We start from the raw sequence: 19,807 nt of genomic DNA, 5'->3' as shown, positions 1-19,807 counted from the left end.
TATTCCTTTCCATGCTCCCTCTGGTTTTTGTATGCTACTTGCCCCTAATTGTTCCACATACAAACTCAGGTAAGCAACTCTTACTCTGTGATGTAAAACTTGTACAGTGTATTTTTATCAGGTGCTGAGTTACCTAACATTAGACAAACACATTTCCTCTTTGTGCTGTTCCTGTTTGTTTTCACATTCTGGGGGCTTCCATTCAATTATATGTCTGGAGCTACATCTGAGACTTCTGTTCCTCTTGCAGCAAGAATTTATTGTAGGCAATTGCTTAGAAAAGGGTGTGTCTCTCATGGGTTGAAGGTTTCCGGCTTTGAAAGCTGTGTAGGAACCTTAAATTTGATGGGTCAAATCATTGATTTCAACTTCTTTCTCAAAACTCAGCCTGTCAAGAAATACCATTTGTACATTTTTTGATCACCTATGCAGAGCAAAGATGCATAATTCTATGTCACTGTTTAAGAAAGGATAAGTCACAAAATCTCTGCGTGTTCCATGGTCGACTAGTAAATATTAGTTTCACATTGACATATCTTATAAAAATACCATTTTATGACAAGGTAGAATAGAAAACATGGTGTCAGATTTTGAGCTGAAATACCATTCTGTATTCAGGTCTGTCTGTTTGGGGTTTTGTTTGTTTGTGTTCTTTTTTTTTTTTTTCCCCTTTTTTTTTTTCTTTTTTTTTCCTGTTTTTTTATCCTGCAGTATGATTTCATGGAACGCTTGGATGGCAAAGAGAAATGGAGTGTGGTGGAGTCCCCACGGGAACGTCGAAGTATTCAGACCCTTGTTCAGAATGAGGCTGTGTTTGTTCAATACTTGGATGTGGGTTTGTGGCACCTGGCATTTTACAATGATGGGAAGGACAAAGAAGTGGTCTCTTTCAGTACAGTTATTTTGGGTAGGTATCTTCACAAGCCGAGCATTTTTCCTCTCTGTTTACACCTTTGCTTACTTAAAGTCATAACACTTTTGCAGCCTTCAGTATTTGGCCTGTTTATCCTTATGTTAAGTTGTGCATTTTTTTTCTCCAACACTATGTCAAAAAGTGCGTAATGGGGTGCTGATTTTAATTTGCTGATTTCTCTTTTAAGATTTTAGCATTCCCATAGATCTTGAGTTTAGTTCTGGAAAACAAGACTGACGTAAGTTCAATCTGGGTTGAAGCATTCCCCAGTTAATATTCCTCTCCCTTATCTCCATCATTTTTATACTTCTTATTTGCTTCTCTGGAGAAGCTTCTTTACACCCAGGTGGAACAGTATCCAACAGGAGAACTGTTTAATCTTAGTAGAAAGACAGCACAAGAACCTGACACCTGCAAATGGGGTTATTGTTTGCAGTCACCCCAGAGAGTAACTGAGTCAGTTAATTAGCCATACGCTGTTTTACGGATTACTACTCACGTAATAGTGGGTCATCTCCTCAACATGGTGGCATCAAGAGCAGAAGAACATCTAGCCTGTGATCTGAGAAGCCTGTGGTTTTGTTAGGAGATCAGGGTCACATTTAGTTGAAAATCAAACTGAGTCTAAATTCTCCAAGCTTTATTAGAAGATTTGTTGAAATTTGAAGCACTTGATGAACTTTGCTGAATATCTTGTCACAGTGGCATAAAAAATATTGACATAGCGTATGTGGTAGTCCTGGCTGGTGAAGTGTTAAATGGCACTATATTGGATAAATCTGTATTTCCTGTTAGTTTAGGAAAGAGAAACTGCAAAAAAAGTCCAAGTGAGTTTTTAGGCTTGATGAAAAATAGTTGGAGGTCTTTTCCAGTCTTGCCTGATTAATGATATGAAGCTTAATTTTTTCCTTTTACATGAGTATAAAATTCAGTTTGTTGGCTTAAGTCCCAAAGGGTGTAGGAGGGTGGCCAATACTGTGTCATTAAGTATTAATATAATTGTTTCTGTTAACCTTAGTTAAGATGAAAAAATTATCTTCTTTCCATAGTTTATATGTGGTTTTGTAAGAGTTACTAGGTGCTATGCATGTTCATATAAATATATATATATTTGCATATTTGCTCATAGAAGCCTTTTTCTACTTCTCCAAAACCAACAAGAACATTTGTGCTTATACCTTGTTATGCCCCTGTTGTGTGTAGAAAACCTTCAGATATGATAAGCTGCCCTTAAAAGAGTTGCCTGGTCTAGGCTACAGCTTTCAAGAGCATGAAAGTTCTAATAGTCAGGTAGACTACTTGATAGTGCAATAATAGTAATTGGACTGCAACGTAGAGAAAAGTATAGTGTTTTATCCAGTTCAGAGGTTCTTCTACACACACCTAGTATCAGACATTTCATAATCAAAGGATCTGAGACAGCTGAAAGTTTCTTTGATGTGAAAGAGGAGAAAGAATAACAAATGATGTTAACTCCAGACAATACTAAATTTACCATGATTTTGAATACATAGAAAATGCTTTTGTGTGCCATGAAGCAAAATAATGAATAAATCTATAGACAAGCTTCTTCATGAGACAAATTGATATCTTTGAGCATTAAGTTTCAATTTTTCTTTTCATTGTTTACATGAATCATTTCAAGAGGCCAAGCTAATGACGTGTCTTTGAAAATTTGCTTTAGAGGTTTTTTTATTTAGTGTCCTGCAACTGTGAAATTAGACTTAAAGTTGTGCTTGAATCTTTTTCCTCTTTTCAGTTTAATTTGACAGAAAAAAGCTCTGTATGGTTCTGCTAGTTCCAAATCGAAAATTCATTTTCTGTCTTGTACAGCTGCTATTTGTTTGGTGTCTGGGACTGACAGAGCCATTTCGTTTGGGACCGTAGGTCTCACAACAACAGGGAGTAATAATGAAAAGTAACAACATTCTAATTAGATTTTTGTTCCAATAATTCAGTACTAAAAATATGTTCCACTGAAATCCAACAGCTTTCAAACAAAAGTGATTTTAAGAATTAATTGTAAAACTGGAATTTTATTTCTAGGTTGTTATTATGCAAAGTAGTATATCCAAATAATAACAGAAATTGTGGAAAATGAGTACAGCTGAAATGTTGTCATCAGGCTGGTGTGCTTACTCTTCTCAGATTATTGAAGTCATCAACACTTCAGTCAGTCACTTAAACTCTAGTGTTAAACCTTGTCCTCTGTTTTTTTAGACCTCTTCTTCATCCTCTCGCATAGCTACTTGCACCTTTTTTATTCATCTTTATTTTAGGATAAAGAATATGTGCTGGAGCAAAAGAGCTCCTCTTTGTCAAGTTCAGCAGATATTTGGGTCAGCTTAATTAATGAGGCTTTAAATGTCTGTAGAAGGGAAAGAAGATACACTCCCTGGGATAATCAGTTTCATATGGAAGGGTGGTTGTACAAGATCAAAGTCTCATTGCAAAAGGGAGATTGTCAGCTTTCCTGATGAAGCATTATGTTTGCTACATAATACAAATTCAAATGTAAGCTGTAGAGGTCTTAACAGGCAGTCCTGTCTACCTGTTGGAACAGAGGTCTTGAGCACTATCAGAAGACTTTGAATTCTAATGGTGCCCATAGACTTAATATGTAACTTTAGTCAGTCGTTAGGTCTCTACATTTACTCATGCTGCCATAAATCTTGGTACCTTTCTGCTTCACCTGAACTTTGTGGTGTTAATATTATTAGGGATTGTTCTTCTAAGTATTGAAGACAAAATAAACTGAAGAAAAATTAAGCAAAGAATTTGTAGCCTAAATAGGAACCAACTAATGTTCCTGTGATGCTTATATTTCAGATTCAGTGCAAGACTGCCCACGTAATTGTCATGGGAATGGCGAGTGTGTATCAGGTGTCTGCCACTGTTTTCCAGGATTTCATGGAGCAGATTGTGCTAAAGGTATCATTTTTCCTGTGTTTACAAATAACCACAGTGTGTGTTTGTGATGTATGGATCTACAGTGCCTGCTAGTTAGCATGGTTCCAAGCTAGATTCAAATAGATCAATATACATTTTTTTTCTTAGATCTCTTAGTTAAATATGATCAAGTGGAAGTATTCCTGCATTGCTGATAAGCTTGCATAACTACAGCTTTTTCTGTGTCAAAGGTAGTAGGCAGGAATGGTAGAAAAGATTTATTTTCTGTAAAAGTGGATGAATTATCATAAATGCTTTCTGATAATCATTAACTTGTCTGCAACAGAAGACTGATTAACTTCATTGATAGCATGTAATGTATATTCTGGCTTGGCTGAGCCTTACTTCTAGTACATAGCATCTTTCTTGCATATACAATTACTCTTTGACCAAAGGAAATTCGCCTTTTTTAGGAAAATAAGTAGGACTTGATAAAGTCTTAAAATAAACCTTTTCTTAAACATTGATTTTAAATTTTTACAACTAAAACTGGGAGATGCATGATTATCAAAGATTAAACAGAAATCTAAAAGACATCTGTGGATTGGCAGTATGTGTTCACAAAGTTTTTCTGAGAGTCTGGGATAGCTGTCGTAGGGAGAAGATTCATAAAGGAGGACCTCTTTAGTTTATACAGCTAGTAGCACATATGTTGTCTAAATTCAATGACTTGGTTGTATTCCCTGCTGTTCCTGAGCACAGTCATAAGATTTTACAGTTTGCTTCGTTCTTAGTTTGTGTGAGATTTAGGCACACTGTCAATATCATATGCTTACAATGGTTTTCCACAGGGATAGGGTTGTTAGTGTTCAAAGGGGGAAAACTTGGTGTTTGAAAGCTTTTTGAAATGCCTTGAAGGGCCTTAGGAATGTGCTTATTTCTTCTTAGATTCCTGATCCAGTCCTGAGGACAGTTTGTTGTACCGCACCTCTTTCACTGGTGTAGCAGGGTGGCATCCAGCATACCCATGCGTGTCTATGAAATACTCCTTGAATAGCTATTATAGTTGTACTGGAGCAAGTAATTTCCATTTTGTGTCTCTGTATTTGGCTCTTGAAGGTGCCCCAGTACAAAAAAACAAACAAGCAAACAAACAAACAAACAAAACCCCAAACCCCAAGGGCCTTGATGATATTTCAGTGCTAGCCCTACTCATTTTAAAGAATGTTTCAAATACAGCATGCATGTTGTTTGATTACCTGAGAAATTAAGACACTTGGCAAATATATAGAGGAGATATCTGTATATTACAAAGTAAATGGTGTGATAATGTGTGCTATAAATACACATTGACAGCTATATGCATTTCTGTGGTGTTAACCTGTGAAAGTATGCATGCAGTGACTGTGTGCTTCACTGCCACTCTTCACACATACATGGCCATTAAATCAACTCATTTGCATTTTGAGTTGTGGAGCAATCCTGCACTGTGTACTGAACCTCTGTGTACCACTGTATTCTGTGTTAATGCTAGAAAATAATTCATTCAGGCTATGTCAGATAAATAGCTTTTTTATAGGGTACTTGTCAAACTGTATCTGTCAGGCTTCTCCTACCCCTCAGTACATTCCCTCTGCTTCCTGCTTTGTCCTTTCTGTGTTGTCTCTCTCCCCTCAAAAGCAGAAACGGTTTCTTGGAAGCTTCTTTCAACTCTTCTACTGTTTTCTTGTCAGACATCATGGTATTTCTAAAGAACAAAGCAGCTTGAAAAACGACATAAAATGACAAAATAGGTGTGTTGACAGAATTCTCGTGTTTCCGTGCAAGCGCACAGCTGCACATCTTTACAGTATGAGACATACCCAGAAGTGTGTGGCTGAGTTAGGGTGTCAGAGCTGTATGCCTCACCCATTTCACAGGCACTGTCATGCCTGCTTTCATGTCCACAGATTTTTCTGCTTACTTGAATGCTGATTATATGCAAGAGCAGTTTCAGAAGACAGAAATCAAAACTGGGATTGTATGCATGGTAAAACACAGTCGAATAAGATAGAGAGTTAAATCTTTTCCAGCATATTGTTTGTATGTATGGACACATGTTTTATATACATTTACCATAATGTTAAATTTATATTTAAGCTGTCACAAGTATGGAAGGATAATGATTTTCTTTCCATCTGATTTTTTCATTATTATTATTTCCCTAGCAACACATCTTTCAATGTCTCAGTTCTCCACTGTAAAACAGTTTGAGGCAAGACTCAAATAGAAAAATGTGGAGAAAATGTGAACAAGCTCCTCAGATGGCTTTTAGAACTTGATTCATGTAATAACACAGCAGTCTAAGAGCTTCACATTAGGTGAAACCCAAGTCTGATAGATATGAAGCGTGATCCATTATACCAGTGAATCCCCTGTTACAGGGCTGATCTTAAGGGCATTAGAGGGAATGAATCCTGAGAGGAGTTATCTGCAAACTATTTGCAGACAGTGCACAGGTACTCCCTCTGTTACTTTACTCCACCCATGTAGTCCTAAAAGACAAAAATGAAGGAAATCTGTGAGAGACAGCACAGATTTGACTTCAGATCCATTAGCTCCAGGAAAATACCATGAAAATTATTAGAAAGAGATGAACTTTTGGCCCAACCTACAGGCTGAAATACACTGTCATACCCTGAGTTAAGTGGAGGAAATTTCACCTTCTCAAGCACTCTTGCCGAATACTTGGCGGGGGGTGTGCGTTATTTCTCACTCTTATCTTTGGAAATAACTTATTCTCAGGTAGCCAGTATAAACAGATTTACTCTATCCTTGCCCAGGCAAGGATTTGAAATCATCTGGAGTTTAACCTACTTAAGAATTCCATCTAACACTTGAAAAAGGTAATGATACATTTTAATCTCATGTGGATAAAATGTGGCATATAAAGAAAAAGAAAGTCTGATAATCAAAAGATAATTCAGTGGGTGGAGATGTATCCTGATAAAGAAAATGTGTATAGTTAAAGCCAGTGGAAGATTTGCTGTAAATTGAACTGCACTGTGAGTAACCGCCTGTCCACAATTATCTGTAGGAGTTATTGATAAGAAGCAATGCTATGGCCAAGGATCGATTAAAGAATCAGACATGCAGCTATGATTATGTTATTTTGGTGTGTTGTCACTTTTTTATATTCATCACTATTTTTCTGTAACCTCTATGACATAACCACCCAAGTATATCAAGATGTCCTTTTTACTTAGTGTTCCCACTGTTAATGTCTGATAATAGTTTGGTCTTTCAGCTGCCAAGTTCTGTGGTAAATCTGCAAGCAGGCATCCTTCGTTGTGTCCTGCTTTTCACCATTTGTAGGGTTCGGTGTTACAATGAGTTGGGTTTCTAGAAGTGACTCAGAGTTGGCTATAATTTCGTTTCGTCTCATAATATATTTGAAGGGTATGCAACTCTTCCACTCCTTTAACAAAAATACTTCCAAAGACACTGTCATATACTGTTTTGCAAATGTGCTTAGAGCCTTCTTTAATCCTCCATTTTAAAATACTAGGATTTGCATCATAAGCATATTTAGCTAATGTGAAAAGGTGAAACAATGTACCATCACATGGGATTTCTACATTGACATGATGAGCATAGCCTCTTAAGAGATGGTGTCCAATCTGTGAAAGAAGGAAAAAAATTGAGTCAAGTAGCTCATGTCAGCTGCCATGAAGTTGCCATTTAGCAGATACTTTTAGTTGATTATGCAATGTAATGAGAAACGTGTTTAATATTTTAATCTAAATGGATTGAAGGCTTTTGGATTTTTTAAACCAGAAATTTGTACCATGTTTGATCAGTTGACTTTTTAATCTGATTTTAAGAACTCTAATGATTCAGATTTATGTTATTCACAGTTTCTTTTCCTGTTCTCCTTGTGTGGGTTTTTCATTATTTTATTTTCATTCTGTTTGTTTTTGGCTTACTGGCAAAGGACGGCGCCACTTTAATAAGTATAAAAAGAAGGGTAGGTTTTTTAAAATTTCTTTTTATTTCTTTTGCAACATCTATTTAGTTTGAAATAGTTACTAAGCTGTAAAGTGTAGTCTATCTCTTTTTAAATTTATTCTAATGGATTTGCTGTTTCTGATGATTGCCTGCACCACAACAAGAGTTCCTACCGCTGCCATTTTCTTTGTTATGTGTGTATTGTTAATCTCTGTATAAAAATGTAAAAAGCTGTCAATTATTAGGTAAGTAAGGTATAATTTCTAGAAGTAGCAACTCTTGCTTTTTCTCAGTTGTTATTCAAATTTCAGTTGCTTGGGACTCTTCTTGCTCTGAGGTTATTCAGAGGCTTATTGCTTGGGCAATAGTGCATAAAGTAATGGGGTTTTGTCCATTGAATACTCTGCTTGAAACTGTTCTCTTAGTGCCATGTCCAGAATGCTCCCAGTGGCATAAGAGGTTCTGGGAGTGAGCGCAGTGGGGAAAACAAGAATTTTGGAGTGCATCTTGCTGAATAATACAGTACTCGGTTCATTGCTGTAGAGCACGTGACCCACATGACTGAACGGTGTTCGGCATATAGTGGTAATGTATAGGAGTTAGTATTTCCTCTCTATGTGAGTAAGGAAAATGATACTTGCCTTCATAACTTGGCTAGAAATTTTAGGAACTGAAAATAGTGCAAGGAGACAGAAGCTCACTGGACTTTGAAGGGAAAGGTGAGAGGTGATACTGAATAGCATTTCTCCTTTGCCTGTCCTGCACAAGTTCATAGCCTGACAGAAGGGATGGGACCCATGGTGAGGCAGCACTTCAGGTCTTCCATGGCACAGTCAAAATGGTGAATGTGTGTCTTGTACTATTCGAGTGACTCACTGCAATTTTATGCAATAACAGATTATAGATCAGACAAGTGAAGTAGAGTAGATTAAACATGATGGTACCCAAAGCAGATTGGTTTTTTGGCAGGAGAGGAACAATAGTATAGGAAAAACACCATTTTTATGGCATTATAAAGAGATTGTCATGAGCAATAGTACTTGTTAAAGGTAATCTATTGTGGTTAGTGCTTTACAAGCAAAACAAATAGGTAAAAACAGCACCTACCTCCAGGAATTTACCATGTCAATACAAGTTGAAAGGGAATGAATGGGAACCAATTGAAAGATGTGGAGATGCAAGGGAAAAATGTGATACACAGTGTTATAAACACACCAGCAGTGTGACTTTTGTCAGTTTTGGGGAACAGTGGTAAAAGGCAGTTTTAAAGAGGAATAGTGGGGCGGATAGATAACGTCATGTGGATAATGGAGTGCAAATGGGCCCTCCAAAGGAGACAGAGCATAGGAAAGAGCTCAAAAAAGGTCTTTTTAAATTTTACTTTCAAAAGCATTGTAAGTTACAGAGAGGCTGAAGTCCGATTTCTAGCAGTGAGCACTCTGGCGTGAAGTGGGTCCGTAAATGAAGTTGAAGCATGAAGTTCCTGTTCCATGTGACAAGAGGAAAGGACCTGAAAAAGGACTGGGAAAGAAAAGTGACAAAGCTGAAGGTTAGATTAACAGATTAACATCGTGATTTTTGCATCAATGTTGCACACAGACATAACGTGAAGAAGGCTGAGTTTATCGATGCTGGAGGAAAAAGGTGTTGATTTAATGTAGATTTTATTTGCTGAAAGCTAGGGCAAGAATTCTGACAAAGAGATGCAATGCAGAATAAATCTGTAGGACTTTGTCAAAGCCTGAATGTGAGGTGAGGAAATGGATGAGTCAAACATAACATCCAGATTAGGAACGTTAATGACTGGTAGAATGATGGTATTGTCCACTGTGATAGAGCAAGAATGCAAGGGAGGTCTGAGAAGTAGTGGGTTAGAGAGAGGAGAGAAATTAGAGAAATAACAACTTTATTGGTAAGCATTTTATTTGTTCATAATCATAGCATGTATCATCACTTACATAGTACTCACGAAAGGAAAAAAAGTGTGCTTTTCTTTGGGAATACTGCATTCATGAGCTGTCACCCACACATATCTCACATCCTTTCTTGTAGATGACAACATTCAACGTGATCAGCTTTTCTCTTAGTATCTCTTTCGGGGTGGGTTTGTTTTGGGGTTTTGTGTGTTTATGTGTGTATGTGTGCCAACTTATGTATGTGCTGCAGCAGCAGCACAGCCCTGGCTTGTCACTCAAATCTTCTCTCACAGTGGGTGGAAGCATGATTTTGATACTTGAACAAACAAGGCTGTCTTTGGCAATGTTCCTCTCCAGCAGTTCCCTCCTCTCTGACTCAGTACCTTAAAATGCTTTTGTTATAAATTTTCTTCTTGTTTTCCCAGTCTCATACTTTATTAGCAGACGTTTTTCATTTCTGGCAAACTGATCATGTCCTTGCTTGCCTTCCAATGAGTTCTATGCACAGGCCAGTGCTTGCCTGCCTGCTCTCAGTTTCTTAGTTTTATGGAACTGCAGTACACTCTGAAAAGGGTTTTGTGCCATCAACTGTGCCTAAAGTAATTACAGAATAAATAAATGGACATGTAACCTATTTTGACAATGATTGACAGTCATTGCTGTCCATCAGCTGCTAGCTTGCCTGCATGAAATGAGATAGTAGCTTTGATCCAGTGTCAGGTAGACAAGTAGAGCCAACACAAAATCCACCACTCTAACTCTTTCTAATTGGCAATTTAAACAGGAGCCAAGAACTGAAGGGGTCACAGGCTGAATTCTCTCTGATTGTTAGTGGTCATGGCTCCAAAAGGGGCTCAAGGCATCCAGCCAGTAGTGTGACAAGGAATAGAATACAGGAACCATCGTTTCTAGTCTACAGCTTCCCTCATCAATCCTCATGAACTCTGTTGGAGACTAGAGGTAAAAACAGGGGACTGGAGAGTCTGGACTCCAGAATTCTAGAACAGATACCTTGTTAAATTTCTGTTACAACACAAGTAATTTAGCATCCTAACATTTCATTACTCTTAAAAATAAGTACCTGTCCCTATAGTACATTGTAGATTAAATGTGAGGATTAGCAGATGTTTGTAAGGCATGCACTATTAGTAACAGGATGGTGATATAAGAGTACTCAGATTACTCCCTGGCCTGTGCTGGGCTAGAATTGGTGCTTCATATCCTCTCATTATTTGTAAGGGAATATTTACAAAGTTGAAATAGGACCCAGAGCTACTTTTAGCATTGTGAATATTTGAGATAACAGACTTTAAAAATATGAATTTCAACAGGCAAAATATTAACTTCTTATTGTTCTTAAATCTGATTCCGGCACTGAATTCAGGGTTATAAACAATTTATCTGCAGAAGAGCTTGTCCTGAATAATTTCAAGTGGGGATGCTCCTGTTGTTTAGAAGCACATCCTTCCTTCTGTCTGTTATAGTTGTGCCTTTACAGGGCAGCAAAAATGCTTTAAAATTTTAAAGATATTTATTTAATGTTGTTAAATATACCAAATACTTACATCTAGTATAGCAACTTAATTAGCATTTGTTTTCTATATTAAACCACCAGTAAACATACAGCCAAATTTGTGCCTGTGGATTGCACTGCCCTTTTATATGTTTCTAAATTCATGTTGCAGCATATGAACTTGAAATTTTGTATGACTTCTTTTCCCAAAGATCTTGCAGGATAGTGGTGCAGCTAAGAAGGTAGACTTATTTCTGTAGGAGAAAATTTTGAAGACAAAGCTAAAAGGATTAAGGAAAAAATGGGTAATGAGGAGGAATTCAGTAATGAAGGAGGAAGGAAAAAAATGAGAAAAGTTGCTAATGCCACTGCTGGACAAAACATGATAGGTAGAAAGAAGAGGGCATGTAAGTAATTGCGAGTCTCTGATTTCAGTGAGCACTAGTGCATCTTTATCTGATCACTCATTACCCAACCTGTAGAAATTCAGAGACCAAAGACGGAGCCACAGGCAGTGCTGTAGCTGAGGCCTACAAACTGGAACCAAGTTTTATTGGCTTGGTATGATAAGGAAGTGTCCAAGATGGAAAGCATATGGAAACACAGTAAAATCTTATTAATGGATTTTTCTTCAACAGTATTATAGTAATATGTTCATACTTATTAAAAGCTGGGTACATTCATTTGATGCCTCTCAGCTGCTTTCAAAGCCCACTCTATTATCAGTTACTTCACTTTATCTTTCTTTCCTTCTTATACATGTGCAGCAACAGCACATCTATTTGCACAAATATTTTCTGTTTCAATGGGATTCCAATAAATGGAATATTTCAAAATGTTCCCAGTGCAGCAAGGAGGTGGACATGCATACAAATACATGCAGGACACAAACCATTGCGCAGCTTAGTTCTTGGCAAGCCAAAAATCTTTCTTACAATCTTATAATATTCCACTGGTGGCTAAGAATCTCACTGCTCTAACTGTACTCTGTAGCTGAATTGTGCTCACTGTGATGTATGCTTTGTAATTTGTTTTTGTGTTTAATTGGTTAGTTATTTAATTGTGTTGCAATCTACATTTTGTTTTTAGATTGCATTGTTTCCATGGACTTGGTACTGGTATTTGTTTATTTCATTAAGTTCTAAGAGTTTGTCTTTGACAGTTGTGTTGGGATCATCCTGGAGTCCTTGCGGTGGTGGTAAATGTAATTGAAGCAACTATGATTAAGTAGTATTGTAAATCACAATATAGAAATACAGCTGTTAAGAGATCCTTAGACATTTGACATCCCTGAATAACAGAAACAGCCCTAAATCACAGCTTCAGATTTCAACGTGCATGACTTTTTTCTTATCTACATTCTATCTAGATTTGAACCTGTAATTTAGCTCTTTTCCTATATTTAGACCCTCTTTGGGTGAGATTAAATTCAGTTAGCTGTCATCCTCTTTCGCTTTCTCAAACAAACAAAAAAATTTCTAATTTGAATGTCGAAAAATGTTTAAATATCTGCAGATAATGTGGAACTGTGCAATTAATCATGTTATGATTTAAATCTTTTCTGGTAAATTTAATAAGGCAAATAGTAGTAACTAAAATGAGACCAAAGCAGTCTGGGTTCTAAATACCCTGAATACTGCAGCCTATGGATGCAATCCTACATCTGCTGTACTGCTATTTAGCCAGAGCTAAACCATTACCAGAGAAGTAATAGTTTTTACACCATTCATTGGGAATGGTGTAAAAGCTTACCAAAAATATTTGAAGAAATATTTCACTTTTTTATTTCTTTTTCTAGATGCATAAATGACTTCATGCTGTTAGTGCTTCGCTGTTATGAATCACAACACAGATGTTTGGAAGGATAATTCTGGTATTTGGTGTTTGTCCTTACTGCTGCTTTTTGTGAGCTTGAAGCACCATCTCTTTGCTTCCTCACTGGCTCTTTCCACTGAGATAGCTACTGAAACCTCTGAAATAGTTTAGTTTTCCCTTCTTCCTCAGTTTTTTCTAGTGATCAAGTTATCAAGACATACAAATGAAGATCTGCATATGTGTCTGTGACAGTAGTCTATTTCAACATCTGTTTATTTGCATCTGTTGGTAGAAAGTAAAATTTATTTCTCTGCACATTCTTGTAGTAGTATCAACTTCACTGCTTATATCTAAAGCAGGAATTTCACAGCTCTGATTCTGTGTAACTAGTTCCCACAGAAAAAGAGTTTTAGATTGCAAGGCAGTGTTTTCAGGACATGCATATCCACCATCTACATTTTCCTCCAATCGCATGTATCATGCAGAGAGTTGAAAAGAATTCTTCCCTCTTTTTTTTTTTCCCCTTTATTTTCAAAGGCACAAAAACATATGGCAAACTGATCAGTCACATTCTCCTGTGGTAAACCAGAACCAGTGCAGGGGAACTTCCATTTCCTTGAAGGCACTGATGCATATGAAAAAGAAATTGGACCATGCTGCTCTTTAACAATGTAGTAGATAGGGAGGACCCTAACTGGACTGGCTGCAAATCAATCTACTGTTTTGTGAATCATCTTACTGTACTGCATGGAGAGCTGCAATCTTTCCTTTAATATAGGTAGTGATAGTTGCAGAGCTTCTTCAATAGTGGAGGGGGAACAAACAGGCTGACAAAGTGTTGAATCCAGAATGTACTGGCAAGACAAAGTCCTCATGACATTTGAACCCTGGCACAGCTAGCTGATTTTTCAGGTCTAGCTGAACTCAAATGTCCTCTTTTCTATCCCCAGTTTGTTTTATACCACTTGAAAATCTTTTTTATGTTCAGCTGTGGCTTTTCCAATGAGACAGTACAACGGCCTTTTCCTCTCCCCCCTCAGGACTCCAATATCTTTAGAGAACTAAGACTTAGATCTTTGTTGATGGTTAGCTAGATTGTGTTAGCTCATCTTCATGCTAGCAGTAATGGGACTTCAGCCCTTTCAATCCACCACTAAATTAGTTCCAATATATCTGACACCTGCTTAAGTTTTATTTTCCCTATTCTTACAGACTGCATTGTTATTGTTAACAAGAATATTATAAGGGTCTATTCATGAAGTAAAATTTTCTTGTACCAAAAGTGACTAACCCCAAAGAGATAATTTTAAAAATTTGCTGTGGTTCTTGAAATTGCTGCTAGATAGTGTGGGAAGACATATTCATATTTCTTACATAGATGTTTTTGTAATAGTTGTAACCAAAGCAGTTATCTAATGGAAACAGATACTTTGTAGAATGGTAGAGCAGGGAACAGCAAGTGTTGTCTTTTTGACAGGTAAGGTCACACTGAAGGCAATGAGAAAAACTATGACCTTTCTGATAAATTTTGGCCAAAGCAAAAGTTTGCTGAGTGTTCAGAAGAATGTAAATATTCATTGTGCAATTAATGCTGTTCAGTCATTTCTATAAAAATCCTGCCATTTTTTTTGTAGAACAGCTTAAGTACTTATTGATTGAGAACTTCTATAACTCCCCAAATGGAGGCATCCCCATATCTCTACAGGTATTTTAAATGAATTGAATTAATCATAGGCTTAAAAGTCTCTAGTGATCTTCGTTAACTTTCCTGGGTTTAATTAAAACATCTGTGCGCTTTTAATTTATCGATTCATCCAACTCATATGTCATGTTTTTAACACACCCCAGCATGCTCTGCATCATTTTTAACCCGATTTCCACTTAACTAAAGCAATTAAATTCACCCTGGATTAATTAAAGCATCCATACTTTAGTGCTTAAGTCAGCGTGTGCTGCTTTCCCCAAATGGTTTCTGAATGTCAGAGATTTGACACACCTGATGGGTTTTTTGTCCTTCTAGAAATTCTTCTGTGAATCTCTTTCTTGCTTACTAATGTGCAGTTTGACAGAGCTAGACAAGGGAGCTTGGTAAGGCTTGGGTTTGGGCAACTGAAGTAAGGATTGTAGAGCATGACTACTATGAAGGGCTGTACATTTCTTCTTAATACTGACCTGATGCCTGCAAGCATAGAGTAACACACTATTAAATCATTTAAATTATTTGTGTGTTCTGTCGTCAAAGTAAACAGCTTCATGAGGTAACTAATAAAGCATATAATGTCAGTAACAGTTATTCATAGTTGTTCATTCTTCTGCTTCTGGGTGAATTTCTACAAGATGACTGCTGCTTGGAAGAGCACAAGCTCTTAGAGCAACCTAAAAGGTGTTCTAGATCTTTCTAATTGTCACTGTTCTTGAGAACATTTCAGCCTGACGGAAGTTAGTGACCTCTGAAGAGCAGGCAGTCTAGTCAAACACCATTCTTCCTGACCGTGCAAATATCAGGTTTGTGAGGCACAAAGAACAGATGAGAGAAAATGGTCCTGGATTCATTCAATCTCTCATTCCAGAATTATTTTCTTAGGGCTAAGTTTGCTAGGGGTGGGGAAGCTTCTTGCCAGAAAAGCAGCATAAAAATGGCATAAACTAGGGAAAGTGAAACAGTCTAAACCATGGAGTGGTCTTAGAAGTTATTTCAGATTTTCATATCCATAAATGAACTCCAGTTAAAACTAATAAGCTTGCAGACAAGTAGTGAAATGGGCACCCGACTGATTAAAATAGGTTTAAACATAAAGTATGAAGGAAAGTGTTGTCAAACAAAACAATTGTATTTTGAAGCTACAAATAAGAATACTCATATATTTAATGTCTCCTAATTTTCAGAAATATCTTATGGGCAAACACTTGGTGTAACAAGAGATGTCATAATTTGTTATGTTTCAGTACTGTTTTGTTTAAAGTAACAATAATGTAAAGTCAACAGCCAACAGTTTGAATCAGGTTGTCAGAAGTTAACTTCTTAAATATCTGGGCTGATTTTCTAAAATGCAAACGTTTGCAAGTCCTTTGGTTTTAGTGGTTTTGTGGATTTTAAGCCATTTAGAAATTAAGATTGTTTATATCTAAATAGGTATAAGTTCACTTCAGGAGGTTAACTGTAGGCAAGAGCTTGGTTGTAGCTTTTGGAGTGAATCTAAAATTATTCAGGGCTTTGGTATACAATTGTAGTAGGATTCAGCTCTAGCATCAGTAAAATACATCTTCACCTGCTTAGATCTTAATCTAATTTGTCCATTGAAGAAAAATTAGCATTTTTAAACTAAATGCTAGATATGCATCACCAAGATAAAGACCAAAACCAGAAAAATGCCAGTATGATATGACCCTATTCATAATTTTTAGGTATCTGGAACCAGGTGGTTATAAATGACAATGGTTTTGGATCTTTCCTGTATTTCTACTCCAGTTCGGAGCTGACCTGGAATGCATTTATTGGTTTCAGAGTAGACTGTCATAAACAGTAATCCCTCTTCTTTCATACTGGCAAAATCATGCATAATCTCTCAGCAGTAGCAGCTTAATCTCTGCTAAAAGGAAGTCCAAGTGTGAGCTACTACAGAGTCTGAATTAATTATCCCCTAGAAGAACTGCACCCAGAAGATTCACTGGTAAGGTTCATTGGCAAAAAATTTGACCCACATCTGCCTTCAGTACAATTTCTGGTGGTCAGTAAAACAAAGAACAACTCGATTTCTATTGTGCTAGTGTGTATGTCGGTTTTTTATATAACTAGGAATTTGTGCAATTCTGTCCAAAGAGTGTATGAAAACTGCCCAGTCTGTGCATTCAGATTATTTTTGAGACAGCTATAGAATGTTAATATGGTTGTATTAAAGACTTGAAAAACATTTACTCTGTTTCGTGATACATAATGACTTCCCCAAGCTTAGGGACACTGCGCTGACTTGCACTAATGAGTACAGGGAAGAATTGTTTGGTCAAAATCAGACTCAAAAAATTCAGAAATTCTTCTTGATGAGAAGACTCAAAATGTGTCCATATGTTTGGAAGTAGAACCAAGTTTTTGTGTGACCCCAAGCGAACTTTGTGTAAACCTCAACAAGTGATCTGCTTGCTAATATTAGTGCATACCCTCCACTGTTGAACCATACTAGTTACTGTAGACCAATAAGATGTACAAGTACATGACCACATATACAGAAAAGGTGATCCTTATGCAGTTTTGTAAGTGCGTATGCTGTCAGGCACATTTCTTTTAATTTGTGTTCTTTAGCAAAAGTTTCAGGACTGAAACTCACTTCCTCCTCCTAAACAGGAACATCTACAGATAAAAATAATCTTTATTTCTCTTAGGTCTGCCAAAGTTCTGTACAGTTCAACAAGGGTGAACACATCTTCCTCTCATAGGAGTATAAATAGTGTCCCTTCAGAATGTTTTTTTCTGAATGTATGTGTTTGTATAGAGGTTATATTACAGAAGTAAAGCTGTAATGGCTCAGACGAAAATTCCATTTTACCCAGGATTTCAGCTCTAATGGTGGCATACAGCAGATAGTTGAGGAAGAGTAAAAAATGTACCTGTCTTTGATGCTTCTCCAGTAAATTCTTTTAGTTCTAGAGATAACTTGTGTTAGGACTTCCTACAGTAGACAATGTCTCTTTGTGTATAGTAGCCTTGTAGATTTTCATTCCACTAATTTGTCTAATTATGTGTTCAATCAGGGAACATTCTTCCATGAGTTTTAACTTTTCAGATAATCTTGTTAAAATTGGTTGATGGAACAGTTAGCAGTACTTAGGATGTAAGGGCACTTTAGATGGTGTCTAAGTGCTCTGTTAGTGCAGCCTTAAACTTATACTTCAACAGTCAGTCCTAATTTTCCTTACAGCTTTCATTGTGAATAGGCAGTCAAGCTCATCTTTTATGCACACCAGCTTGTGATGAGAAGAATCTGGTTTATACGCAAGATTAGGGCTTACAAGCATTATGGATACAACCATTCTGGTCGTTACTCAAACAGTACCCTAACAGGCTTGATGCAATTTTGTCCATCCAGACCAGTGACTCCCCTCACCAACCTGCCACGAGCATCTCACCACAAAATTTTGTGGTACATATGTGGAAAAATTTTGACTTGATATGGGGTGACTCCTGACAACTTGTCCAGGCTCTGAATAAGCCTGTAGGTGGCACAAAGGAAGCTAACCTTCTTATGCCCTGTTTGAAATTTTACATTTGGATGTAAAACTGAGCTGCTTGCAAAATAAGAGCAATATAAGGGCACTGCTTGTGACCTGGTCCAGGACAGGGAAGCATTGCAGATGCAAGTTCAAAAACCTTTCAAGTCTGCGTATTTTTGTGCCCAGAAACTCAAATAACTTTCAAGAGAAGTATACCAATTTGTCTCTTTTATGAGGAGGAAATGAAAAAAGTCTGCAGTAGAGAACTGACAGCCTAGATCCTAGTGGTACAGGACTCTCTCTGCACTAGGGTAATGTTTGCTCTACAGCAAGAGGAACCAGCCAGAACTCTGCCTTCAAATCCTGTTTGGAACTTCAAGTAGCAGGGGAAGGCCTCTCAACCAAGCAGCTGTGTAACTAAACCAAGGTCTGCAACAGCCTCCAAGAGTTTGACTCCTCAGATATCCTTTACTGGTTTCTTGCCATGCTCTAGAAGAACACCTCTGGTGAGTATGTATGTGTGAATACCATAAGGGTGGGTGAAAGGAGTGTGTGCACAGACTGCAGCTGGCATACCTGTGTGTTAAGTGTCACTGGACAAAGTGGTGGCTTTTGATGCCAGACCATTTGCCTTACCATCTCCCCTCCTAGTCCATGTGTAACAGGCTGTTATCAAATCACCTTTCCTCATGCATCAGGGAATGTTAACATTACTCCAGAATACCTATGCAAAGATAACCTTTAGAGAGAGAACTCTGAGGGATGTTTGGCTGGTCTTTCCTGCTCAGTTCATGCTCTTAAATGTGTGCAGCCTACAGGACTCAAGGGTGTGTAGTATCCATTGATCGACTGAGACCCATGTTACGAACTTAGTCTGCATTTGTTTGAAGGCTTGTAAAGGGCAGAATCTCATCATCAAAAACACATTTAGGGTTAATACCTGTTGTGCTTATTCAAACTTCACTCAGGAGATATACCTTTGTGCTTAACATACTTGAGTATTGCCATAACTGCTCCTGGAGATCTCTGTCCACTTTTTGACAGTGCTGGTGTGTGATACGCAGTTGTCTTTATGCAACCTAACTGTCCACAGAAATGAGATGGAACTTGACTGTTCCATTACATAAACCAACCTTCCTTCACACTCCTTCAACAGACTTCGAACAGTCAATTCTATCCTGGAATAGGGGCCATCCACTTCACACAGGGAAAATAAGCAGTCCTAGATAACAAGAACTCCAGATGACTCTTGAGTTGTTCACACATTAATTGAAGCCACCTGGATGTAAAATTAGAGTGGACTGTTTTGGTCTCGCCCTGCAGCAATACGGTCTAGCAAATAAACATAGCAGACCTCTTTCTAGACCTCTTGCTTCTGTTTTCTATGGAAGAGCAGCTTGATTCTCTCTCTGTTCCTCACTTAGGACAGCCCATAAACCCATACCAGAAACATTAATGAAGAGCTATTTATTACAGCAGTGAAAAGCCAGCTTCTTATAACCTACACTTGCTTGCATTCTTGCTTACATGTCTGAGTAACATGGCAGTCTTGGAAGTGCCGAAATCTGA

The 19,807-nt window shown here is 37.5% G+C and overlaps 1 protein-coding gene across 17 annotated transcripts in view; it reads left to right on the top strand.

Annotated features, from left to right (window-relative positions):
* TENM2 (teneurin transmembrane protein 2) overlaps window positions 1–19,807 on the top strand; it is an 848,782-nt gene that overhangs the window by 734,851 nt on the left and 94,124 nt on the right. For 11 of the 17 annotated variants that reach the window (XM_069772607.1, XM_069772606.1, XM_069772615.1 and 8 more), the window contains 3 exons: window positions 712–907; window positions 3,743–3,844; window positions 7,776–7,808. In XM_069772607.1, coding sequence (XP_069628708.1) covers window positions 712–907; window positions 3,743–3,844; window positions 7,776–7,808 — 331 coding nt within the window. The remainder of the gene's footprint in view (window positions 1–711; window positions 908–3,742; window positions 3,845–7,775; window positions 7,809–19,807) is intronic. The other 6 variants (XM_069772614.1, XM_069772613.1, XM_069772612.1 and 3 more) reach the window with 1 other exon arrangement.

This window comes from Haliaeetus albicilla, chromosome 27 (genome assembly GCF_947461875.1).
Source record: "Haliaeetus albicilla chromosome 27, bHalAlb1.1, whole genome shotgun sequence".
Lineage (NCBI taxonomy): Eukaryota > Metazoa > Chordata > Aves > Accipitriformes > Accipitridae > Haliaeetus > Haliaeetus albicilla.
The sequence above is the reverse complement of the archived record's forward strand: the minus strand, read 5'-3'. Positions and strand labels throughout refer to the sequence as shown.